The sequence below is a fragment of the Malania oleifera genome, chromosome 13 (assembly GCF_029873635.1).
Source record: "Malania oleifera isolate guangnan ecotype guangnan chromosome 13, ASM2987363v1, whole genome shotgun sequence".
Classification (NCBI taxonomy): Eukaryota; Viridiplantae; Streptophyta; class Magnoliopsida; order Santalales; family Ximeniaceae; genus Malania; species Malania oleifera.
Window position 1 is genome coordinate 9,467,647 of NC_080429.1, and position 24,093 is coordinate 9,491,739.

General features: G+C 35.3%; 1 protein-coding gene across 12 annotated transcripts in view; it reads left to right on the forward strand.

Moving 5' to 3' along the window:
* The window catches only part of LOC131146958 (SKP1-like protein 21), a 34,365-nt gene extending 10,627 nt beyond the window's left edge, over positions 1-23,738 (forward strand). For 3 of the 12 annotated variants that reach the window (XM_058096833.1, XM_058096831.1, XM_058096832.1), the window contains exons 7-10: positions 6,373-6,473; positions 6,584-6,759; positions 19,003-19,133; positions 22,999-23,400. In XM_058096833.1, the coding sequence (XP_057952816.1) occupies positions 6,373-6,473; positions 6,584-6,759; positions 19,003-19,133; positions 22,999-23,015 (425 nt within the window). In that variant the 3' untranslated portion in view covers positions 23,016-23,400. Of the gene's footprint in view, positions 1-6,372; positions 6,474-6,583; positions 6,760-12,309; positions 12,541-19,002; positions 19,139-22,998; positions 23,401-23,441 lie in introns of those variants that run through there. The other 9 variants (XM_058096834.1, XM_058096835.1, XM_058096837.1 and 6 more) reach the window with 6 other exon arrangements.
* Positions 23,739-24,093: the final 355 nt, after the last annotated feature.

Here is a 24,093-nt window from a genome sequence, read left to right on the forward strand (position 1 = left end):
GTTCAGATTCTGTTTGTTTTGAGCATAACCTAGTTGGGATCATTGCATGAGGATCTCTTTGATGGCAGTGAAGTGGTTTTCTGTCAGTTTGTCTTTGGTTTTTGGGAGGTTGGGAAGATGTTTTAGAAATAGTTGGGTTGAGAAGGTTGTTTAATGGAAAGCAATTAGATCCACCAAAATGAGTATATTTTTGGAGTTTGAGTTGAGTTGGAATAGGAACCTTTCTTTGTCGTTATACCCGATGGGTCTAAAGTAGGTGATGGAACAGATTTCTGCTAGAATCTCATTTATTGGCTGAGGTGATTTCTGCTACAGGCATTGTTGGTTCAAGACTACAGCAAGAACATTGAAGTGGTTTTTTTTTTTTAAAAAAAAAACAACAAAGACCCTTTGTTGAGTGAGATTGCAACAGCAGATAAAAAAAATTTCTTGTGAGATGTTGTGGAGTTGTGTTGAGATGCAGGTGGAGCAGATTGGTAGTCCAATGCCAGTGTGCAACAATCTGTGTATGAGGATTACATGATTTGCTCCAGTGGTGGAGTGTCTGTGGCGAAGGCCATGGGATGACGATAGGGTGGAGTGGGCTGGAATGCTTAACTATTGTGGTGGATTAGGGCCAGATCTTGGGTTGTAAAAGAAATTTAATAGTGCTGGTAAGCCAGCTCAGCTTGTTTAACAATAAGGCCCAATAGTGTGAATGAGACCCATAACTCCATAAGCCTTTTAGTAAGCAAGCCTGCAGTTCATGTAAAAATAGAGAGATGTGTTATAGTAATGGGATAATGTTCAAGGGAGCCTTTGCAAGGCCCAGAAATGGAACTTTTTTGCATGCAAATTGCTGGGTGGGAGTGAGGGGATGGAGGAATGGGCACGTGAAGGATAATGATATGGCAGCTGATAGGCTTGTGTTTTGCTGGCAGGGACACTGCATCGAGGCTAATGGGTGATCTGCTTGTTCTTCCTTGCAGACAAAAGGGCATTTGCATAAATGGATCTCTTGATGACCTGTGTAACGGGTCCAATAGAAAGGAATCGGAGGAGTTTTCATGCTGTAGGGTTATTCAAAAATCAATTGTTGGTGGCCGATGATTGTGGGAATGCATGTAAGGATCAGGAAGGGCAGAATTTTGTTAATGTATTGTGCGCAAGGTGCTGAGGTTTGATATTGACGTGGAGCTGAGACCAGGGAATGCTTTTGTTGGAGATGGTGGAAAAAAGTCTCTGGTTGCTCATAAGGATAAAGAAAAGGTGTAGCCTACTAAGGTCTATACTTGATGCTGAGAAAATGTTTAAGAGCGGATATTGATGGTAGTTATTGTTTTGAGTACGCTTTAATGATTCAAAGGAAAGTTTGTAAAAAAAGGGTGGTGAAGAAGGTAGATTCAAGGAAAAAATAATTGGGGTGATGTTTCTGACGATGAGAGTGATTTCGAGAGTTTGCTTGAGGTGGATGATTACTATTGGATGAATTTTGTGACCTATATTCTTATGTTCAGATTCCTGTGCTTGTGTTGGAGATATTTCCCATGTGTTTGCATCTCCACTATAAGAAATGTATAGAGCAACTGGTGAGTGATCAGATTAGGGTTGCTATTCTTGCTACCCTTGTCTCTGCAGCAGTGGATATGAATAAGAAAGATTTAGAACAACTATTGGACATTTGGACAAGATGGGTTTGTGGTTGTCTGAGGAGGTCAAGTGGTTCGTTTGGATTGTGGTAAGGGAGAGGTAGAAAAAGGGTTTTAATAGGGTTTTTCTTCATTAGATTTTGTTTAGGTTTATTTATTTATTTATTTTTATTTCTTAAGAATTTCTTATTGTCCTATAGCTTGTAATTTCTTGCTCTTCTGTCTTAATGCATTTCTTTTTTGTGCAAAATAATTATCTTGATTAGTGTTTCCTATTTATTAATATTTAATTATGATTATGCCCGTATTTTAAAATTTGTTTCTGTACTTCAAATACTGTTAATTTATTTGACAATATTTATGTTTTATTGGCCCCTATTTTAAAATTTGTTTCTGTACTTTAAATACTGTTAATTTATTTCACAATATTTATGTTTTATTGGCTTGGTAGTTTGAGTTGAACCTTTTATTGCTAGTCATGCTAGGTATGGATGATTTCTGATGTGAATCCAAGTAATCCAAAATAAAATTTCTTGATTAATTAGTTTATAGTTAATTATTGTCCTCCAAAATATTATTAATATTATCTACTTCTAGATATATTTTTAATAATTTTCTAGTACTGGATTGAACATTGTCTTGGTATTTAATATATTTCATGTAGGCACTACTAGTTTTAAGTGATGCTATCTTATGAATATGATAATACTTCCCGTCCACTAGGATATACATATGTTATATCTATCTATAGTATATACATAAATATGACTGGTTTAGATCATTTTGTGGATCAAATGTAGTTCTCTTATAAAAGTAAGGCAAAACATTCCTGTAACATCAATAACTGCTTTAAAATTTTGAGGATATCTAACACAAATTAACAAAAGAAAATATAACATACTAAAAACATCCCACAACCAAAATTTTAACACCAGTAAGTAAATAGGATAAATTATTGGTCAACTTTAAACAAAAAATATAGCATCCAAGTAAAGCAAAAATGTCATGACATTAAGAATCGTTCTGAGAAAAAGTGACTCTTGATCCAAATCAAAAATTGAGTGAAAGAAAAGGAACACCTTCACTTCCCCAAAGTGAATGTGCATGCTTAATAACCAATTTTGGTTCTTCAACTTATTTATTAAATTTATTTATATGAGACATTATTTATCTGTCAGAAGGTGGTAGACTCATGCTTTTTAAAAGTACTTAGTCCAATCTCACGATTTATTTTATGTCTCTTTTCTCCATCCCCAGGGCAGTAGCCAAGAGATAGGAAGTTAGTCAAAGAAGATTCATTTTGGGGAACACAAGTGAGGATTTTAAATATCATCTTGTTAGATGGGGGTGGTTAAACAACCTATGCAAAATGGAGGTTCAGGCTGTATATCTCATTTTCATTAAGGCCCTTTTGCGAGAGTGGCTTTGGAGATTCATGATAGAGAAGAATCATTTCTGAAGGGAAATCATTGCTACCAAGTAAGGCATCCATCATAATGGTTGGGCGTCAAAGCCCACAATAGAGATTCATCAAGTGAGGATGGGAGAATTTCTTCTCTTGTTTATCTTTAATTGAGGAATGGGGAGGATGTGTTCTTTTGGCATGATATTTGGTGTTGTGAGTCCCAGCTCAGCACTATTTAGCATTTACCCTTCTAACTTTAGGTTAGCTCCCAGCATCTGACGTTCCCTAATCAGAGGACTTTCTAGAATATTCTCTTGATTAGGAATGCTTTTTGGTACTTTGATATTTTAACAGATTTCTACAGCATTCTGTGCAAAATCTAGTGCCTGGCCACCTCCAATGAGCCCAAATGGGTTTTGAGCAATCAGATCATATTATACAAACCTTATCTCCCCGGCAGAGTTCAGCAATATCCCTTTGCAACTCATTTAGAAAACTGCAGCCCCCACAAAGGTTGCTTTTTCATGTGGGAGGTAACTCTTGGGAGGATCCTTTCAATTAACAACCTCTAGAAGAAGGGCTTACCTCTTGTTAGTGCGTGCTTTTTATGCCTGGTGTAGGCTGAAGCTGTTGAGCACATCCTTTTACACTGTACTTGGACCAGAAAAAATTGGAACTTGGCCATCTCCATGGTCAAGCATAAAGTGGGTCCTGCAGCTACAGTGGAGAGCAAATTATGGGCTTGGAAAGGGCTCTGCTCTAACATGGACAGAAGAAAGTCTCTTTTCTCCATCCCCCTTGCCATTTTTTTTGGGTGGTGTGGAGTAAGAGGAACAGGAGAGCTTTCAAGGTAAATTTTCGCCCATTCAGGCTGTCATGGACCGTTGGATAACTATGACCTCTAGTTGGCAAAGTTGTCTGGTTGGGAAGTACTTTTGTGTAATCCTAGATTTCCTTGACATCTTACTGTGAGGGTTGTGTTGCTTTTTGTTGTTTTAGTTGAACTTGGGTGGCACCCCTTGATGCCTTCATCCTACAATAAATAATATTTCTCTTTGCTGATAAAAAAAAACTATTGATATTTACCATTATTGGGTTATATATTTTGTAAAAGATAAGAGTGTGCATGTGAATTAATAAAATAGAAACAAATATAGAAAAGAAGCCAAAAATTTGATGGACTTTATTTGATTTCAGATAAATATTTTTTGGAGTTAATTCAGATTTAGTCATTTGACATCATGAACTGTTATTTCTCATAAAGAAGAAAATCTATATTTCTACATGAGAATATATTCAAAAAAATTGGGAAATTAATATATAAAAATGTTAGAATTATGATAAATAAAATGATACTATTTCCCCTTTATTTGATGGAAAAAATACTAATCAATTTTTAAAAATAAATATCAGTAGAAAGTTTTGTGAGTCATATTAAAAGTTACTTAATCTAATAGAATTTAGTCTTTAAAAGGATGTGTTGTAAGATTTGTAGCTAACTGTACAACAATGTAAAAAAAAAAATGAATTTACTACTGATGTAAAAAATGGCAGCAGTATGCAATTTAGCTAGAAGCCAAATAATGGCACAAGAAATACTTCATATACAAATAATACAATTGATATTGATGACAATGAGGAAAAGAAATTAATTTTTTAAATCCTATTCCCTTATGATCATTTAGTTCTTATAATTTTGAAGTATTTCTGATTACTATTTTTCTTATGAATTTGGTTTAAATATTTTAATTACTTTATTATTAAATTAACTAAACTAATATTAAATTATTTAATATTGTTGTCATTATTATCTACTAGTTACCAAATAATATTAATTTGGTAATATACATTTTTACATACAACACAATAATAATCAATTAATCATTGAGATCAAATGCTTCTCAACTAAAAAAAAACACACACACAAACATGGGCAAGCACACAAATATGTTGTACATTTTGATTTACTTTTAGTCGCTTAAAATAAAAATGTAATGAACTCTATTGCATGTCATATTTCTCATTTGCAATACAAATTATCCAAGACAAGCTACGTCCAACCTTTATAATGAGACCAGATGTGGGATAAGGATATCATATTCTTTCCCATTCTTTACCATGGGATAAGGAACAAGTGTACATGTTGGGCAGATTTGGAACCTTCCTTAAAATAGAACAAAGACCAACTATAGCAAATCTTAAATCCTGGGTGTGCAATGGAAATTTGTAAAAAAAACATTTGGCTTGGCTTTGGGACCATTCTTTGGGTTGCTTTGAGTTTGAATTGTACACAGATCTGAATTTCATTTTTTAGAATGCGTTTATAATTTGTGGCGTGCTAGCAGCACTTGATTATGGTCTCTTGACTATAGAGTCAAAGCATTTCCTGTTAGCCTGGGGAGAAAATGGTAGATCTATATATTTTTTGCACTAATAGACTTCTGTAGCTAACAGCTTCAGCCTTGGACGACCATATCCTGGCCAACACAATCTTTACCTGCTTAGAAATCTATATAGTAGGCCCAGGGCAGAAAAAGTGTATATATATTTTTGGGTTATAATATATCCTTGCAGTACTCTCAGCCTTCTGCAGCCATATGGTACAAAGCTCCATCTTTTGCCTGCTTTAAGAGCTAATATCCTAGAAAACTCAAATCTTGAACCTGTTTTAAGAGTTAATTGTATTATGATTAGGTTGAGTTAGGTTTAAAGTGTATTTTATCTAATTTATACTACGAACACAAACTCACTTCATGATTTGAATTTAGACATGCCTTATGGTTGAGGGAGAGTGGAAAGCAGGTACGATGTTGCCTTCAGGTAAAGAAAAAGCTTGAGGGCTTGATTTGTTAGGGAGTAATTGTGAGGAGATTTTAACTATTAAAACATTGAAGTATATTGCTTTCGTTTTTTTTTTCCTGTCATGTATTTTTTTTTGAGTAATACTAGGAAACAAATAATAATGTCAAAATCTAGGTCCTTTGTTATTCAATGTATAAATAACAACATTAGTGGCAGTACCTGTGTTGATGTTGTATTACAATGTGTGAAGTTTGCATAACTTCTGCTGAGGCTAAATAAATTGCTTGAGTTATTGGAATATGTGATTGTTAAATGGTTGCAAACCTTTAATGGATATAAACCTATGTAGGTTGCAGTGTCATGTCTTTCAAATATGTGATTTTGATTGACAATTTAATTAGTATTTTGTGGCTCATTAAGTGATTATTATTTTTTTTCTTTTTAAACTTTTCCAAGCTAGTATTGGAAGAAGTCCTAACATGTTAGTTCGTTGCATTTTTATTGTGAATTTACTTGGAAGATAAATATGCTTTGCAGATTCAAAGGGGGTTAGAGCTAATAAAAATAAAAAGAAGAACAGACGAAGAAAGGATCAAGTGGAGGAGTCTTCAAGCAGTACTAATGGAAACCATAAGAAGGTTGGGACCACAAAACTGTGTGTGTGTGTGAGCCATGTTCTTGTCTCCTTCTTCCTCCTTTCTTGGAGAGTAAGCGATATTTTGCATATTGTTGTCTTTTCCTGTTTTAGGATTTGGATGTCCTCTCTGCTAGTGATGAGCTTGAAAACCTCAGGGTGATTAGTCCCATTAAATCCTCTAAGTTGCAGGATTCTGAAGGCATGGCCTTTTCACCTAAGCTTGAGTTTGATGATGGTGACATTGATGATGATGATCTGGATCCAGCACTGAGGGAAGAACTTGACAGGTCAGATGGATATGTAATTTTAATATAAGTGTGCAGTTTGAATGTCTAATTTATAGAATATATTGATTTTCCATCATTATTTTTTTGGGGGCAATGTATGCCCAATAATTGTGCCAATTCATTGCCCAATTAATATAACGAGTCTTTGTACGCCAGAATTTCTAGTTTGTTTTTTTGGGCCTATATGGGGTAACATTGGAGTTGAAGTGCTTTCACATTAGTAGCAGTACAATGCCAACATGCTAATCTAACAATTTGATTTGGGTATGATCATCTACAATATATATATATAAATGTACGAATAATATTAATCATGTAGAAAAAAAAATTTGCGGACAAAAAATATTTTTTTTAATAAAGGATAACATTCCATAAACGATTTTAAAAATTGCATAAAATTGCATTTAGAAATTATTTTAGATCAGTTAAGATTTGAACTTAAAAAGCTTTGTGCATGGCCACAATTTGCTTCCTATACCATTTAAAAGGGGCCATATTTCTACTATAGCGCAACAATTTGTTTTTCACAGTAAAAATTTAGTGAGTTGTTAGTTTTAAAATTTTAACAAATATCTAATAGTCATAATTTATCATCAATAATCAAAATGTTTGTTATGCCAAAAGGTCCGAAATGAATGGTCATTTGGGTGTAAGACAAAATGAAGGCAGCAGGATCATAAATGTTAGGAAGCCTTCCTTGCATCTTCTGAAACTATTATGAAATGTATAATATTATCCAGATAAATAATACATCTGAATTCTTAGACATAAATATTAAGAATAAAATCACATGCTACTGAGGAATCCTTCATATAGAAAATGTCAAATTTGTCTTAGAATAAGCTCTCTAATCAACTATTAAGTAAAACAAAGATATAAAGTGCATTTTCAGTTGCAAATCACAGTTAATACACATTTTGAAAAAAAGCATCCAGTTGATCAGTTTTACTCCAAACTATTTCATAAGTTGTTACACCTGTTTGTGAAATAACTATTTGTTATATCTACTTATGTTTTTCAAAATATTGTTCTACACACCTATACCTAACAAAAAGTACTAAATTTATGTCTGTCACATAATAGCTCAACACTAACTTGACTTTTTTCATGTTGAGAAGGATTGCCTAGGTAATTTTTTCTGTATACTCTATATATTTTCTTCATTTAAAAATTTTAATTTTAAGATTTCATCAAAACATTTTTTAGAAGGATGATGGGATCTATTTGTAAATAAATTATAATTAAATATCAAATCGAGTGTAATTACTATATGGTATGCATTTTTGTTAGAAATATCATTTAATCATTTTTTATGGTCGAAAAGAGAAATATCATCTTATCTTTTTTTTTTTCATAGAAAGAAATATCATCTAATCATTAAATCATATGATCAAAATTTAAAATTTTCTTCTAAATTTAGGTAAACACTTGGGAGCCTTGTGCACTAAGTTTTGTGCTTGCGCACTTATGCCTTATTTCTTTGTATCTATTCATTAGTTATAATCTCCTTCCCTGAAAAAATGATGTTGCCATTCTATGCTTTGAATTGAAAATTTATGACCCTTTTTCTTTGTTATTTCTACTTAATAGTTTCTATTCACTTTTTTTTAGAAGCCTCACCTGAGTGGCAGCTAGATCAGCCTCCTTGACTGCTTTCAGGTTTGTTCAGTTATGCGTTGAGCCTGAGCTAAAATTAGGCTTGGGTGCTTGTCTTGGTGCTGGGCTAAAATGTATGTAATGTTGGTATAGAGAGGGATTGGGACTGAGGTGGTAATTTGCTCGTTCCTGTTCTTAGGGAGTGTTTTTGCCCTTCTATGGGACAGAGCACATGGATCAACTGATCAAGTGTTTTGTGTTTTGTGCCCCTCACTTCTCACTGTTGATTTTGAGTTGCTTCTGTATTTCTTCAAAAGCCTTGGGGCTCAATAGAGTGAGGATGTGCTTTTCTGTCAGAAGCTTGATTTAATTGAGGGCTTTTGGGTTGCTCATATGGGCCTAAAAAAACCACACATGCAGAGGTGCATATAATCCTATTTTTCTTGTGTTGTTTAAGGGTTATTGGATGTGTACTCTATCATGGTGGTGTTCGTAGGTCTTGGAAGCCGAGCTTATTGGAGGTTTATATTTTATAATATTCAGAAGTTGGAAGTTGATTTTGAAAGCATCCTTTGACATTTTCGAATTTTAGAATGCTAATATTTGTACTTTAAAAGTTGTCTTTGATTTCCTAGTTGACTTTGGAAGTAGAAGGGTTATTAAAGAGTTTTTTATTGGTTGATTTGAAAGCAGCTTAAAAATGTTTTGTTTGACTTCACTCGAGAGGAATAGTGTCTCAACATTTTGCAGCTGGAACATTGGGCATATTTGCAAGCATCTATCGTCTTAGTGTATCCATTTGGCCCAACATTTTATTACGTGGTGTGGATGAGTCTTAAAATTTGCTCCCATTCACTGTTGCAGTCATGCGTGTGCCTACCCTTTCTTTTCTTAACCTCAGTCTAATTGTCTTCTCATGTTCATTGCTTGACTCAGAGAGAATCGTATAATTTTATTTTATGAATTCTTTTTTTTTTTTTTTTTTTTTGGTGTGGTTGCATTCTCATTTTTCTTTAATGCATTTTCTACATGCAGTAATGAAGCCTTTTTATAATTATTGACTTTTTATTTTGAGTTGAATGACAGTAGTTTGACTATTTGCTGCTGTAACTGGTCTAAAACATTTTGTGTACTTGAGTTATTGTTAATTTTTTTTGGGCAAGTAAAATCTTTCACTTCAGCTTTTAGATCAGTGTGATTATGGGTTAAAATTTTGTTGAATAGATTATTAATTCAATGGAGCCTGGTAGAGACCCTTTTATATGCCGTTTAAATTAAATTGGTTTCTCCATCTACACTTGAGATGGACATACTTGTTTGTTTGATGTTATTGATCCATAAACAATCCTGGAAGACAATGGGTCAATAGCTTGTTTGGGTCAACTGAATTGTGTGTTGAATAAATTTAGCTAAAAATATAAATAATTAATCATATATATTATGCACTTGATATGGACATGTTTGTTTGATGTAATCAATCCATAAGAAATCCTGGAAGACAATCGGTCAATAGTTCTTTGGGTCAACTGAATTGGGTGGTATTGATGTTGAGTAATTTTAGCTAAAAGTAATATATATATGTATGTGTGTGTGTGTGTGTGTGTGTGTATAAATATATAAAATATATATACACACACAAACACACACACACACACACACACACACACACACACAGATATATATATAATATGTGTGTGTATGCATGTTGTGTGCTTCTCAGCCTTTCACTTGCTTATGATAGACAGTATCATATTGAAGATAAAAGCAGTTAGGTCTATTTCATTAAAATTATATCTATCAATGGAACAACAAACAGCAAAGCAAAAGATTTCTTTCTTTCCTTCAGGCCACATTTATTTCCTTATATTTCAATTCATTATTTTGTACAGTTAGCATATATTTAGTTTACGTGTATAGGGCTTGACAGATTATAGTTTACTTGTATAGGGCTATAATCATGCTAGACCTTATTTACTTTCCATTTATAGCATTCTTGTAAAGTCTATATATAATATACAGAACTCAAGGCCAATTCATTCGGCCATTCACAAAATATTTGACATGGTATCAGAGCCAGCCAACTGCTAGGTTTTTTGTCCCATTCGATTTTTTGTCTTCTTGGTTTCGTGGCTGTTGGGGTTTTGTTTTCTCTTTTGGAATTTTTTCTCTGTTCTTTCGGTACTTCTGTGGCTGCGTGGCTGTCGGCACAGCAGGTTTCTGGGTTGCCATTTATTCCTCCAGTTTATGTCCTTGTGATTCTCGACAAGCAGGGAACAGTTTTTGTTGCTGTTTGTGACTTTCAGTAAGCAGGCACAGCAGGTTTCTGGTTTGCCACTTATTTCTCCAGTTTCTGTTTCTGTTTGTGACTCTCGGTAAGCAGGCTTGTGACTTTCGGCAAGCAGGCACAGCTGGTTTCTTGTTTGCCACTTATTTCTCAAGATTCTTTTGCTGTTTGTGACTCTCGGCAAGCAGGCAACAGCTTTCTGTTGCTGTTTCTGGCACTTATCTTCTTGGCACAGCAGGTTTTTGGTTCAAGATTTAATTTTTTAGTGCAGGGAGGAGGTTCTTGGTTTTTCTTTGTACCTGCATTGTTTATTTTGGGCTTCTAGATTTTCTGGTGGTCTGTTTCTTTCGGCAGAGTCTGTTTTTTAGGGCTTCTCGATTTTCTCCATTATTTAGCATGGACTCTGCACCTGTGTGTGCCAAGTTTACGGGCAACAATTATTCTACGTGGGCTTTTCAATTTGAACTTTTCTTGAAGGGAAAAGATCTTTGGGGTCATATTGATGGCACGGATTGTGCACCCAATCTTGATAATCCAAGGAGTCCGCAGCTTGTCCTTCATGGGTTGTGCTTGATGCTCGGATTATGTCTTGGCTTCTTGGCTCGGTTGAGCCACATATTGTCCCCAACTTGTGATCTTATCGCACCGCTTTATCCATGTGAACTTCTTTAAAAATAGTATATTATCAAGATAGTGGTGCCCATTGTTTTCAGTTAGAGCATGTGATCGCGATTTTCAAACATGACAGTCGTTCCATCTAAGACTATTATTCGGGGTTTCTGACTCTTTGGAATGAATATTTTGATCTAATTACTGCGGATATTCCTGTGGCTTCTCTTCCCATTATTCAACGTCTTCATGAGACTAGTCGTTGTGATTAGTTTCTTATGAAACTCTGCCCCGAGTTTGAATTTATTCGCTTGTCTTTGCTAAATCGCTCTCCTGTTCCTTCTCTGGATGTTTGTTTTGGTGAGTTATTTCATGAAGAACGACGACTTAGTACTCAAGCTACTCAGGCACAATCTCATAGTAGTTCTGGGTCTATCCCTGTGGCTTATGTGCTCAACGACGAGAACCGCCTTCGCATTTCAGCACTTTGCAGTGTTTTTGCCGCAAAGAATTTGGATATATCGCTGCTAACTGTTTCAAGAAATTATGCTCTTATTCCAAGAAGAAGGATCACATTATCAAAGAATGTCGTATCCGCCCACAGAATCATCACGCCTAGGCATTCCAAACTTTTGTTAGTGTACCCCCCATAGTGATGTTTGCGGCTCCTCGCTCTTCTTCAGGTGACTTCTCTGTTCTTGCACCTCCTCTAGCAAATTTCTGCACACCCAAAATGGTGCAACAGATGCTAATTTAGGCAGTATCAGCAATGGGGGCTCCAAGGTAACAATTCTACTAATCTCTGGTATGTGGACTTGAGTGCCTCGAATCAAATGACAAATAATCCCACTACCTTGTGTCATGCTTGGCCCTACGCTAGTGAATCTATTATTCAGATTGCCAATGGCAGTTCTTTGCCAATAGTTGTTGTCAGAGATGCCTCTTCTAAGTTCACTAATGTGTTTCTTGCTCCTCAGCTTTCTACAAATCTTATTTCTGTTGGTCAATTAGTTGATAATAATTGTGCTGTTAATTTTTCTGGTAATGGTTGTGTTGTGCAGGACCAGGTAACAGGGGAGCTGATCGCGAAGGGACCTAAAGTGGGGTGCTTGTTTCCACTACTTTTGTCTGTTCCAACACATTCTCTAGTTTCTTCTATTAAGTCTTTTTCTTGTAATAATGTTTCAGATCTTTGTATGGCGTGGCATCATCGTTTAGGTCATCCCAATACTCGGATCTTATCTCATGTATTGAACTCTGGTTTACTTGGTAATAAAGAACGCTCTTCTTTATCTCTTGAGTGTGCCTCTTGCAAACTTGATAAAAGAAAAACTCTTCCTTTCCCTTTGCATGCTAGAAAAGCTTCTCAGTGTTTTGAGCTTATCCATAATGATGTTTGGGGACCTTCCCTGGTTAGTTCACATGAAAAATTTAAATACTATGTGACTTTCATTGATGATCTTAGCAGATTTACTTGGGTCTACTTTCTTCACTCTAAATTTGGGGTTTTTTGTACTTTCACTAAGTTTTTAGCGTATGCTGACAATCAATTTTCTGCTTCTATTAAGACATAACACACAGATTCTGGTGGTGAATATGTGTCTGCTGAGTTTCAGGCATTTTTGGCTTATAAAGGCATTATTCATCAATGTTCATGTCTACTACTCCCCAACAGAATGGAGTAGTCAAACGGAAAAATCGTCATCTCCTAGATGTGGTCCGTACTCTCTTGCTGGAATCCTTTGTTCCATCCTTATTTTATGTCGAGGCTCTGAAAACTGCTGCTACTTGATTAATCGTTTACCTTCTCAAGTCCTACTAATGGAGTCTCCCTATTTCCGTTTATTTGCTAAGCAACCTAATTATGATAACCTCTGTACCTTTTGGTTGTGTATGTTTTGTTCATTTACCTCCTCATGAGCGATATAAATAATCTGCTCAATCTGTTCGATGTGCATTCTTGGGATACAACGTGTGTCAAAAGGGATTTGTTTGCTATGATCCTACATTACATCGTACACGCATTTCTAGGAATGTTATTTTCTTTGAAAATGAACATTTCTTTCTTGTGTCCTCTGTACCCTCTTCTCCTACTGTGAATCTCCCCTCCTTTAAGGAGTAGTTCTTGGATCCTCATCCGGTCAGTTCATGTTTTAAACCAGTTATTGTGTATACATGGCGCCCCCGCCCATAGTCTCTTCCGGTAGCTCATTCGATATCTGATTCTACCATGCTCCAGATTCAGTCAGTTGTAGCACCTTCATAGCCTTTGGTATGTTGGTCTTCTCGAGTGTCTGTACCCTTGGGCTGCTATGGGTTTCCCTCTTCAAGTTTTGGTAACTCTATTTCAGCTCTTATTGCTGCATTGTCCTATTTAGATATTCCCACTTCCTACTCACACGTTGCGAAGCATGATTGTTGGCGACAAGCTATGCAGGAAGAAATTGTCGCTCTAAAAGCCAATCACACCTGGGACATTGAGCCTTGTCCTCCCACCATTGTTCCTCTGGGTTGTAAACGGGTTTACTCAGTCAAGGTCCGATCTAATGGAAGTCTGGATTGTTACAAAGCTCGCCTTGTTGCACTTGGGAATAATCAGGAATATGGTGTCAATTATGAAGAGATCTTTGCTCCTGTGGCTAAGATGACTACTGTTTGTACGATTTTGGCTATTGCTGCTTCCGGTGAGTGGCTGCATCAGATGGATGTCAAGAATGCTTTTCTTCACGGGGATCTTAAAGAGTGTATTTATATGAAGCCACCCCCGGGCTTGTTTCCCTCTTCGACTTCACATGTGTGGAAGCTTCATCGTTCTTTTTATGGTCTCAAACAAGCTCCAAGGGCCTAGTTTGATAAATTCCGCACCACTTTATTACAATTTTCATTCAAGCAGAGCAAGTATGACACTTCATTGTTTCTTTGGAAATCAGACATGGGTATTGTTGTTCTCTTGGTTTATGTTGATGATATTGTGATTACTGGTTCTGATTCTGCTTTACTTGCTTAGCTCAAGACTCATCTCTCCAAGTCCTTTGATATGAAAGATCTTGGGCCTCTCTCATGTTTTCTTGGTCTTGAGGTGAATCGTAGTCTCTTAGGTATTTCACTCAATTAACATATGTATGCTAGTGACTTGGTGGCCACAACTGGCCTTCAGAAGGGCACTTTAGTTGATACTCCCATGGAATTAAATGTCAAGCTTCGCAAAAAGGAGGGTGATTTACTTGCTAATCCCAGTTTATACCAAAAATTGGTGGGTAGTATTGTCTATCTCACCATTACCAGACCAAACATTTCATTTGTTGTACAGCAAGTCAGCCAGTTTTTTCAGACTCCTCATCATCTTCATTTGACTGCTTTCCGTAGGATCATACACTAAGTTCAGGGCACTTCTGCCCGTGATTTATTCTTCCCTGCAGGCAATTCTACTCATCTTGCTGCTTATAGTGATGCTAATTGGGCTGGTTGTGTGGATACGCGTCGCTCCATCACTGGTTGGTATGTGTTCTTAGGTGATGCATTGATCTTTTGGAAGAGTAAGAAGCAAGATAGAGTTTCTAAGTCATCGACGGAATCTGAATACCGGGCAATGTCTCTTGCTTGTTCTGAAATTATTTGGTTTCGAGGCTTACTTGCTAAGCTAAATTTTTCTGAGACTGATCTTACACCTCTACATGCCGATAATACGAGTGCTATCTAGATCACGGCCAATCCTGTTTATCATAAGCGCATAAAGCATATAGAAGTCGATTGTCACTCTATCCGTGAAGCAGATGAAGCTCATGTTATCACTCTTGCACACATTTTCATTGAATTACAAAATGCTGATATCTTTACCAAGGCTCTCACTCGTCATCAACATTGCTTCCTTAGTAGCAAATTGATGCTTGTTGATCAACCCGCATCAATTTGAGGGGGGCTGTCAACGGAACAACAAACAACAAAGAAAAAGATTTCTTTCCTTACTTCAGCCCACATTTATTTCCTTATATTTCCATTCATTGTTTTGTACAATTAGCATATATTTAGTTTACATGGGCTTGACAAAGATGGGGATTGGACCGTAGAGGATTGGATAGATACAAATACTCTTTGGAATAGATTAGCTAACTCTATTAAAAAGATAGCAAAAGAGATTTTAGGTGAATCAAGGGGAAGATTCTCAAATAGCAAAGAGAGTTGGTGGTGGGATAAAGATGTACAAAAGATCATAAAGACATAAAGAATTTAGTATAAAACGTGACAAAAATGTAGAAACAAAGATAACTTTGAAAAATATAAGGAGGTAAGAAAAGATGCAAAAAAGACCATTGGTGAAGCTAAATATATATCATTTAATAGTTTGTATGATAGATTAGGTACAAAAGAAGGGGAAAGAGATATATTTAAACTTGCTAAAGCTAGAGAAAGGAAGAGTAAGGACTTGGGAAATGTAAAATGTATAAAAAATGAGGATGATATTGTCTTGGTTAAGAATGAAGACATCAAAGAAAGATGACGAAGTTACTTTAGCAAGTTATTTAATGAAAATCAAATAAAATGCTTAAACTTAGAATTATCAAATGAGGAAAAGACTGAAAATATGAGATTTATTTGCAAAATTAGAGTTAACGAAGTTAAGTTTGCACTAGAAAGGATGAAAAATGGGAAAGTTATGAGACCAGATAACATCCCAATTGAAGTTTAGAAATGCTTAGGTGATAATGGAATTATATGGTTAACTAATTTATTTAATACAATTGTAAAAACTAAGAAAATGTCAAATGAATGTAGGAAAAATACTTTAATACCTATATACAAAAATAAAGGAGATATTCAAAATTGTAATTACTATCGTGGAATTAAACTTATAAGACGAAACTATGGAAAATGGTAGTTGAACAAAGATTAAGGTTAGAAGCGAAAGTCTCAAAAAATCAATTTGGTTTTATGCATGGGAGATCTATCATAGAAGCTATTTATCTTTTAAGAAGATTAATGAAAAAGTTTAGGGAAAAGAAGAGGGACTTGCATGTGATATTTATTGACCTTGAGAAAGCATATGATAACCTAAGGAAGTTCTATGGTGGGTTTTAGAAAAAAAAAGGTGCATGTAGTAGGTATACCGATGTCATTAAGGATATATACAATGGAGTAATGACTAGTGTAAGGACTATAGATAGAGAAACTAGAGAATTTCCAATCACCATAGGTGTACATAAAAGATCTGCTTTGAGTCCTTATATTTTTGCTTTAGTGATGAACCAATTGGCTAAAAGTATTTCAAAAGGAGATTCCATGGTGTATGTTGTTTGCAGATGATACTGTATTAATTGACGAAACTAGGGATGGAGTTGAGGCTGAGTTAGAATTATGGAGAGAAGTTTTGGAATCTAGAAGTTTTAGGATAAGTAGAAATAAGACAAAATATATGAAATGTAATTTTAGTAATGATAGGAGGAATATTGGAGATAAAGTTAAACTTGATGATGAAGAAATAAATAGCACTTGTAGATTTCGATGCCTTGGATCTATTATGCAAGCTGAAGGAGAAATTGAAGATGATGTAATGCATAAAGTTAAAGCAGGTTGGGTAAAATAGAGAAGTGCTTCAAGTGTGTTCTGTGATCGTAGAATACCCTTAAAATTGAAAGGGAAGTTTTATAGGACAGCTATATGACCAGCTATGCTATATGGATCGGAATGTTGGGCGACAAAGAAACATAACAACAACAACAACAACAAAACCAAGCCTTAGTCCCACTAAGTGGGGTCGGCTATATGAATCCTTTTCCGCCAATTTATGCGATCATGGACCATTTCTTTTGATAGATTCAAAGATATTAAATCCTTACTCACTATCTCTTCTCAAGTTATTTTAGGTCTACCCCTATCCCTTCTACTACCCCCCACAGTAATTAAGTCACTTTTCCTCACAGGTACACTATAAGGCCTACGTTGCAAGTGTTCATACCATCTGAGTCGTCCTTCCCTTATCTTATCTTCTATAGGAGCTACACCTAACTTACCACGAATATGTTCATTCCTTAATTTATCTTTCAATGTTATACCACTCATCCATCTAAGCATCCTCATCTCGTCAACTTTTACTTTTTGGATATTATGTTTCTTCGTCACCCAACATTCTGATCCATATAGCATAGCTGGTCTTATAGCTGTCCTATAAAACTTCCCTTTCAATTTTAAGGGTATTCTACGATCACATAGAACACTTGAAGAACTTCTCCATTTTATCCAACCTGCTGGGCGACGAAGAAACATAATATCCAAAAAGTAAAAATTGCCGTGATGAGAATGCTTAGATGGATGAGTGGTATAACATTGAAAGATAAATTAAGGAATAAACATATTCGTGGTAAGTTAGGTGTAGCTCCTATAAAGTAAGGGAGGGATGACTCAGATGGTATGGACACTAGCGTCGTAGGCCACATAGTGCACATGTGAGGAGGAGTGACTTAGTTACTGTGGGGGGGCAGTAGAAGGGGTAGGGGTAGACCTAAAATAACTTTGGAGGCGATAGTGAGTAAGGATTTAATATCCTTGAATCTATCAAAAGAAATGGTCCATGATCGCATAAATTGGCGGAAAAAGATTCATATAGCTGACCCCACTTAGTGGGACTAAGGTTTAGTTTTGTTGTTATGTATAGGGCTTAACAGATTATAGTTTACTTGTATAGGGCTAGAATCATGCTAGACCTTATTTACTTTCCATGTTAGCATTCTTGTAAAGTCTATATGTAATATACAGAACTCAAGGCCAATTCATTCGGCCATTCACAAAATATTTGACAATGTCTTGGGTACTTGGGCACATAAAGACATTGGAGTTGTGGCATAGTCTTAAGGGCTTAGACCATGTCCTTTGGAGGATTCTTTCCTTACCTCAGCTCACATTTATTATCTTATATTTCAATTCATTATTTTGTACAGTTAGCATATATTTAGTTTACATGTAAAGGGCTTGACAGATTATAGTTTACTTGTATAGGGCTAGAATCATGCTAGACCTTATTTACTTTCCATGTTTACTTTCCATGTTAGCATTCTTGTAAAGTCTATATATAATATATAGAACTCAAGGCCAATTCATTCGGCCATTCACAAAATATTTGACAATATTTTGAGTACTTGGGCACATAAAGACATTGGAGTTGTGGCATAGTCTCAAGGCTTAAACCATGTCCTTTGGAGGATGGAAGTCATGATATCAAATCATTGTTGGATAGAGGTATGACTTAATTTTGGCCTCCGATCCTTGATTTAATGCTTTCAGCATCTTCTATGCACTTGATGGGTTGTGCAACTATCTTTATAGGATGCCTGTGACTCCCTCAGGTGAAAACTTAAGACAAGTTCCTGTAATCTACAGGCTGTCCGTCTATACACTCATGATATTGTTCCCTAGTTGGCTAGGGGTTTAGGGGTCCTTCGGTTGTGTGGAGGGTTGCCTTGAATTGGTTATTCATATTTTTTCTGCATAGACAATAAGGAAAAAGGTAAAATACAATTAAAAACTGAAGCAGTGCTATTGTCAGTGGCAATGTCACTAGAACTCTCATTAGAAAATCATTGCATTTTTCTGCCCCTTCTGTTTCCCTTTCCGTGTTCTGTTTTCCTGTCATTATGTTGTCTGCTTTTCTGCTCAAATCTTCCTTTTTATGTCTGGATTTAATAAATGAAACTGTAAATCTCTATTTATCTTCCCCTTTTTGTGAGTTTATGATTGTTTAAATTCGGACTTTTTAAATGCAGAGAAGTGGAGGATTTTGCTCGGAGACTTAATTCGGTTTGGCCAGAACGTACGCAAATTCTATCAATGGGCCAAGGAAGAAGGCTTGTACCATTATCTATGAATGGCAATGGTTCCTTGCATAGATATACAAGTATGCATTTGCTTCAAGTTACTTTGTACTTTTTCATCGAGGGGCTTCCTTTTATTTCATGCTTTCTATTCCTGAAGAGTGCAAAATTTTGCTGATATAAATTGCTGTTGCCTGCCTAGTGAAAAAAATGTCTTCTTACTTTTGTGCTACACTAAGGGGCCGTTTGACATCATTTCTGTTTCTTGTTTTTTGTTCTATTGTTGTACAGTGAAGAAATGTTTTATGACAATGATGGTTTATGTTGCTAGTTTTCAGTATTTTTTTTGTCAGTTTCACAGAAACTGAAAGCAAGATCTATGGCTTTTAGTTGTCATGTCAACCTATTCCTATTATACTTTAGTATCTAGAATTGATTTTTGTGGGTCTTTCATTCTATGCAAAATTTTTAATAAAGTTAGAACAAAATGATTATGAATTTAAAATATAAATAAAATAAAAATATCCAATACATTTTCTTTTGGTTAAATGGCCCGGGTTCGAGTCTTGGGGTCTATGGCCTTTCATTTGAGATAATACCTTGGTATTTAAGTTGAGAAGGGTAGAGGGATGGATCCATTATCCTAGTGGCTTAGTTGAGTGTCCAAAGGGCTTTGGACACCATCATTTGAAAAAAAAAAATCCATTAACTTTCTAGAAATTTGGAAAAAGTAGCAAGTCATCTAAAAAAAAATCATTTTTTGCCATTATTCTTTGTTATGTACTATAGGATTGTTCTTGGAGCATTAAAAGTGCGTTTAAAAATATATTAATTAAATAAAATAATTATGATTAATTTCTATTTATTTTGTTATAATATTTTACTAATTTATATCTCTTTTATTTCTATTATTTGAATAATATTTTTTTAATTATTATATGTTTACTTCAAGTGCAAAAATAAACATGAGCTTGATTAGGTTTTAATCTGTTTTAGTTTTTGAAAATTTACCAAACTGGTTACTAAATTTTTGTTTTAGTTTCCATTCCTCATTTGCAGTTTTTGTTTCTGCTTTTTCCCCATAATTGTGGATAATAGTGATAAAATGGCCCCTTAGATTTTGGGTTCTTATAGTTGTTCTTACCACCATGATTAGCACCTTAAGGTTGCAGTTTGTTTGTGGAATAGCTATTCTTTTTAATACGATGGAATACAATAGGAAGTATGGGATAGTAATAACTATTCCTTGTATATTTCTTATTATTTCATCCAAAGTTTGATAAGAAAGGAATAGACTTTCCTATGGTGAAATTTAGTAATAGTTATTCCTTGCCTATTCTTTGTTATGGATTCGTAAAGTTTGCTTTATTATTTTATTTATGGTAACAATATAATTTTTTGTACAATTTATTTAAGTAACCTGTTATAACTAATTTATTCCCAAGAATGGACGTTTGTTGAAGCAAACACAACCTAAGTTCTTAAATATGTTTTTCTTGCTTGATTTATATAGTGTAGAGATTCAATCCCATTTTGAGAAGGGACTAGTTACTTCCTCTCTTTAGTTTGATCATATGGCTGTTGCATTTTAGTTTAATGGCTCAAGTAGTGGCCATTTTAAAAAATACTTACATATATTTTTTATGGCCATTTGTCTGAAGAACTGTCATTTTTGATGAATTTTTTTGCTTGTGGCTTTTTGTTCTTTTCTCACCATCAGAAGGTAGTCGCAACCTTACGATTTCTTTGTTTTGCTACCCAACCATGGTGACTAAATCTAGTAGAAACTAACCTGCCACATTAATCAGTTGACTTTGTGCTTCCATTGCCAAGAATATGAATGAATGAAAGTGGAGGCAAGAGATTTGGAGCAAAGAGATAAATGATGTTAATACAATGATGTGAGATTGTGGTTGATATTTAATTTGATGCTAGAAACACTCCCGGCGCCCAGTGGAGAGGGGCTTACAAAACATTCTTAGATTAATGGGAAAAAGGATTTGGAAAAGGGAAGAATAACTGATAGACATATTTCTCATCAGTTTCTGCACATAGTGGGAAGAAAATTACTCAAGTTTGTGCTGTTTTGTTGAATGTCCTTCTATTGGTTTGTCCCATACCATAACTAAATCACCTTGCATGACATTCAAAGTTAAAATAACAGAAAGATTTAAGTATTCAAAACTGCAAATATACATTTTCTGCAGGCATACCCTTTTTCCCCATATAGTTGAGATTCTTCATGCACAATGGCAATAAAAAATTTTCAAGCATGAAAATCATTTACTCTCTTTGCTTTATGTGATGATTATAGTGTTTTTCTCTCTATTATCTCTCTATTAGAGTATGCTAACTACCCATGTGGCTAACTGTAGATGGCCTGTGTTGAACACTGACCTTGCTAGTGTGTCGCTGTGTTTGTGCATGCGCACATATTTATCTGTACAAGACCTGAGTAACTGGTATTTGTGTCTTTTCCATTTCTTTTCTCCTTATCCTTTTCCCAGCCAACTTATCTTTTTTTTTAAGGGTGCAACATGCATCGTAGAATAATATTAATTAAACTTAAATGACAACTAAAAATTGTATCAGCTAGTGGGTGGGGCAAATCTCAGGTCAACAACCATTGGTCGAACTATTACCTACACAGAATTTGGACTCACCATTCTGATGGTTATGAGAGAGTTGGCACCAGTATTTGGGAGTTGAGGCATGCCATAATATCACGGGCTTCTGCTGTCGATGCTAACCTCAGACCTGCAAGATCGCCCTTTGCAGATTGGGCTGACTTCCCAAAGTCCAACACAAAGCATGATTTCTCAGTTGACCAGGTGGATCAAATAAATTGCTGCTGCTGAGGCAATATTTTTTTAGGATTCATTGACAAATAGTTTCTACTAATACGAAAAATCATCACAAATTGGGTGTTTGGGTGACCTGGATTCTGGGTCATGAAAAAAGAACCATGGTCAAATGTAATATCATTCTCATTCCACAAGGAGTAAACTGTCCAGGGCAGCAAGAGAACCTTCATGTTTTCCTTTGAAAATGTGCCCTTCCTAATTTTCTGTAAGGCCTAGAGTATTAGACATTTATATGCTATCCAAAAAAAGGGATTATGAGACATTTATTTTTAAGAAGATCAGATTTGGAAATTGGACACAATTCCTTGCCAAAGAATAGGACCACCATTCCTGAATGAAATCTTCTCTCTCCAGGATGATGAAAGAAAGGGAGACCCAAGTCATCTCCCGTGAGTTGCAGTAGATGAAAAGATGATCATTGGTTTCCTTATTATTCTGACAGAATGGACAACCAGGTTCAATCACCATATCTCTTACGAGGAGATTAGACCCAACTGAGATTGCTCCTAGCGTGCATCTGGGGATGAAAATTTTTATTCTATGAAATACAGCTTGCAGAAATAATTCGATTAGGCAGATGAAATGATTTGTGTTAGACCATCTGACCATCTATAACAAATTATTCTTTGGAAAATGGTTGGCATTCCACTAGAAACATGTGTTTTTAATAATTAATTTCCTCTCCTCTTTTCATGCCTTTTATATTTAATAATAAATAATAAATGCATTCTTGTATGAAGTGATTATCTTGTTTTCCTCACAAATGGTCCACTGATTTATAGAAATGCTACCTTAGGTTTGGATCCTGAATGCCAAGGAAGCAGTCCACCCCCATTGTCATCTATCCCAGCAGTAGTGAGAATCTGGGCAGTAGTCCATGATTTTAGGATTATGTAGTGACCTGATTATGTAGTGAGAATCTGGGCAATGGGTGTTGTTTGTTTAATTTCTTTTTTAAATGATGACATGCACTATTTAGGTAGTCGGGTCTGGACTGCACCATTACCTTGGCACATGCAGATTCACATGTAAAAGGGTTTGTGATGTGTGGTTTTCCGTGGCTTACTTGGGATTCAATTGGCAGGTTTGGACCAGAGATAATAATCCAACAACAGTATGACCGATTTCTCGTGGTGGCCAGCCTGCTTCAGTGGTTTCAAGAACATCATGAACACAGGGTTTGGTGCTGTTGGACCTTTGAGAAGATGCAGTGTTTTTTCAAAGACTGCATGTAAGTATTTATATTTTCTTGCATTGCTGCTGCTGCTGGAATGCAGTTTTAGGTCTTTGGTCATCCTCTATGTTGGAGCAAGAGGGAAAATTTTTGTGCCAAAAGTGCGAGCAAAATCTGCTCATTTGTCATAACCTTAACTTGTTTTTGATGTGTGATTGATTCTGTAAGCCATTTGACATGGGGTGGCCACTGTACTTTGAAACTGAGTTAATTTCACATTTTTGAATTATTCTTATTATTAATCTTTGGAAATTGTCCCTATTATTTATTTATTTTTTCAATTTTCTTTTCAGCCATTATTGCTTTGGGGGAATGTACATGAATTTGAGTTGTGGAAAGTGGAAACCCCAGAAGGTGATTACAGTGGGTTGGGTTTGCTTCGCACAGTGAACTTGAGCTTTGAATTGTGTAAAATCAAACTCCCTCATGCTTTGGAATTGAACTCCACAAAGCTCCCCAAATTGGGTTTCATTTGAAATATTTTTGCTCTTTTAAAAAGAAAAAAAAAAAAAAAAACCCTGCTATTTTTGTTTTTCATTGAAGAAATTAAATAATATTCACCCTTTGGGGAGAGGCTGAGTTTGAATTCATGAATCTGCATACAAAGTCGTGCTTGAATATTTTTGAAGTTTGAAATACAAAAAATTGTTGAAGCTATGCATCTAAATTTTTTCAAACAATACGTGCTTCATTTTTAACAATTTTACTTTGGAAGAGACCTAGTAGTTTCTTAAATGAAAATCCAATTTTTACATGACATTTTTTTTAACTGGGCAAAAACATTCTTTTGAACTTCGCTTTCATGCTCAATGTGCTTATGCTTTCATGCTCAACATGGTTGCGAAATATTTTTTGTAGGAATAAATTAGTTATAATGTAAAACTTATTGCTATGAAGTGGATGAAAAAATGTGAATTTTATTTTATTTTATGAATCTATAATTAG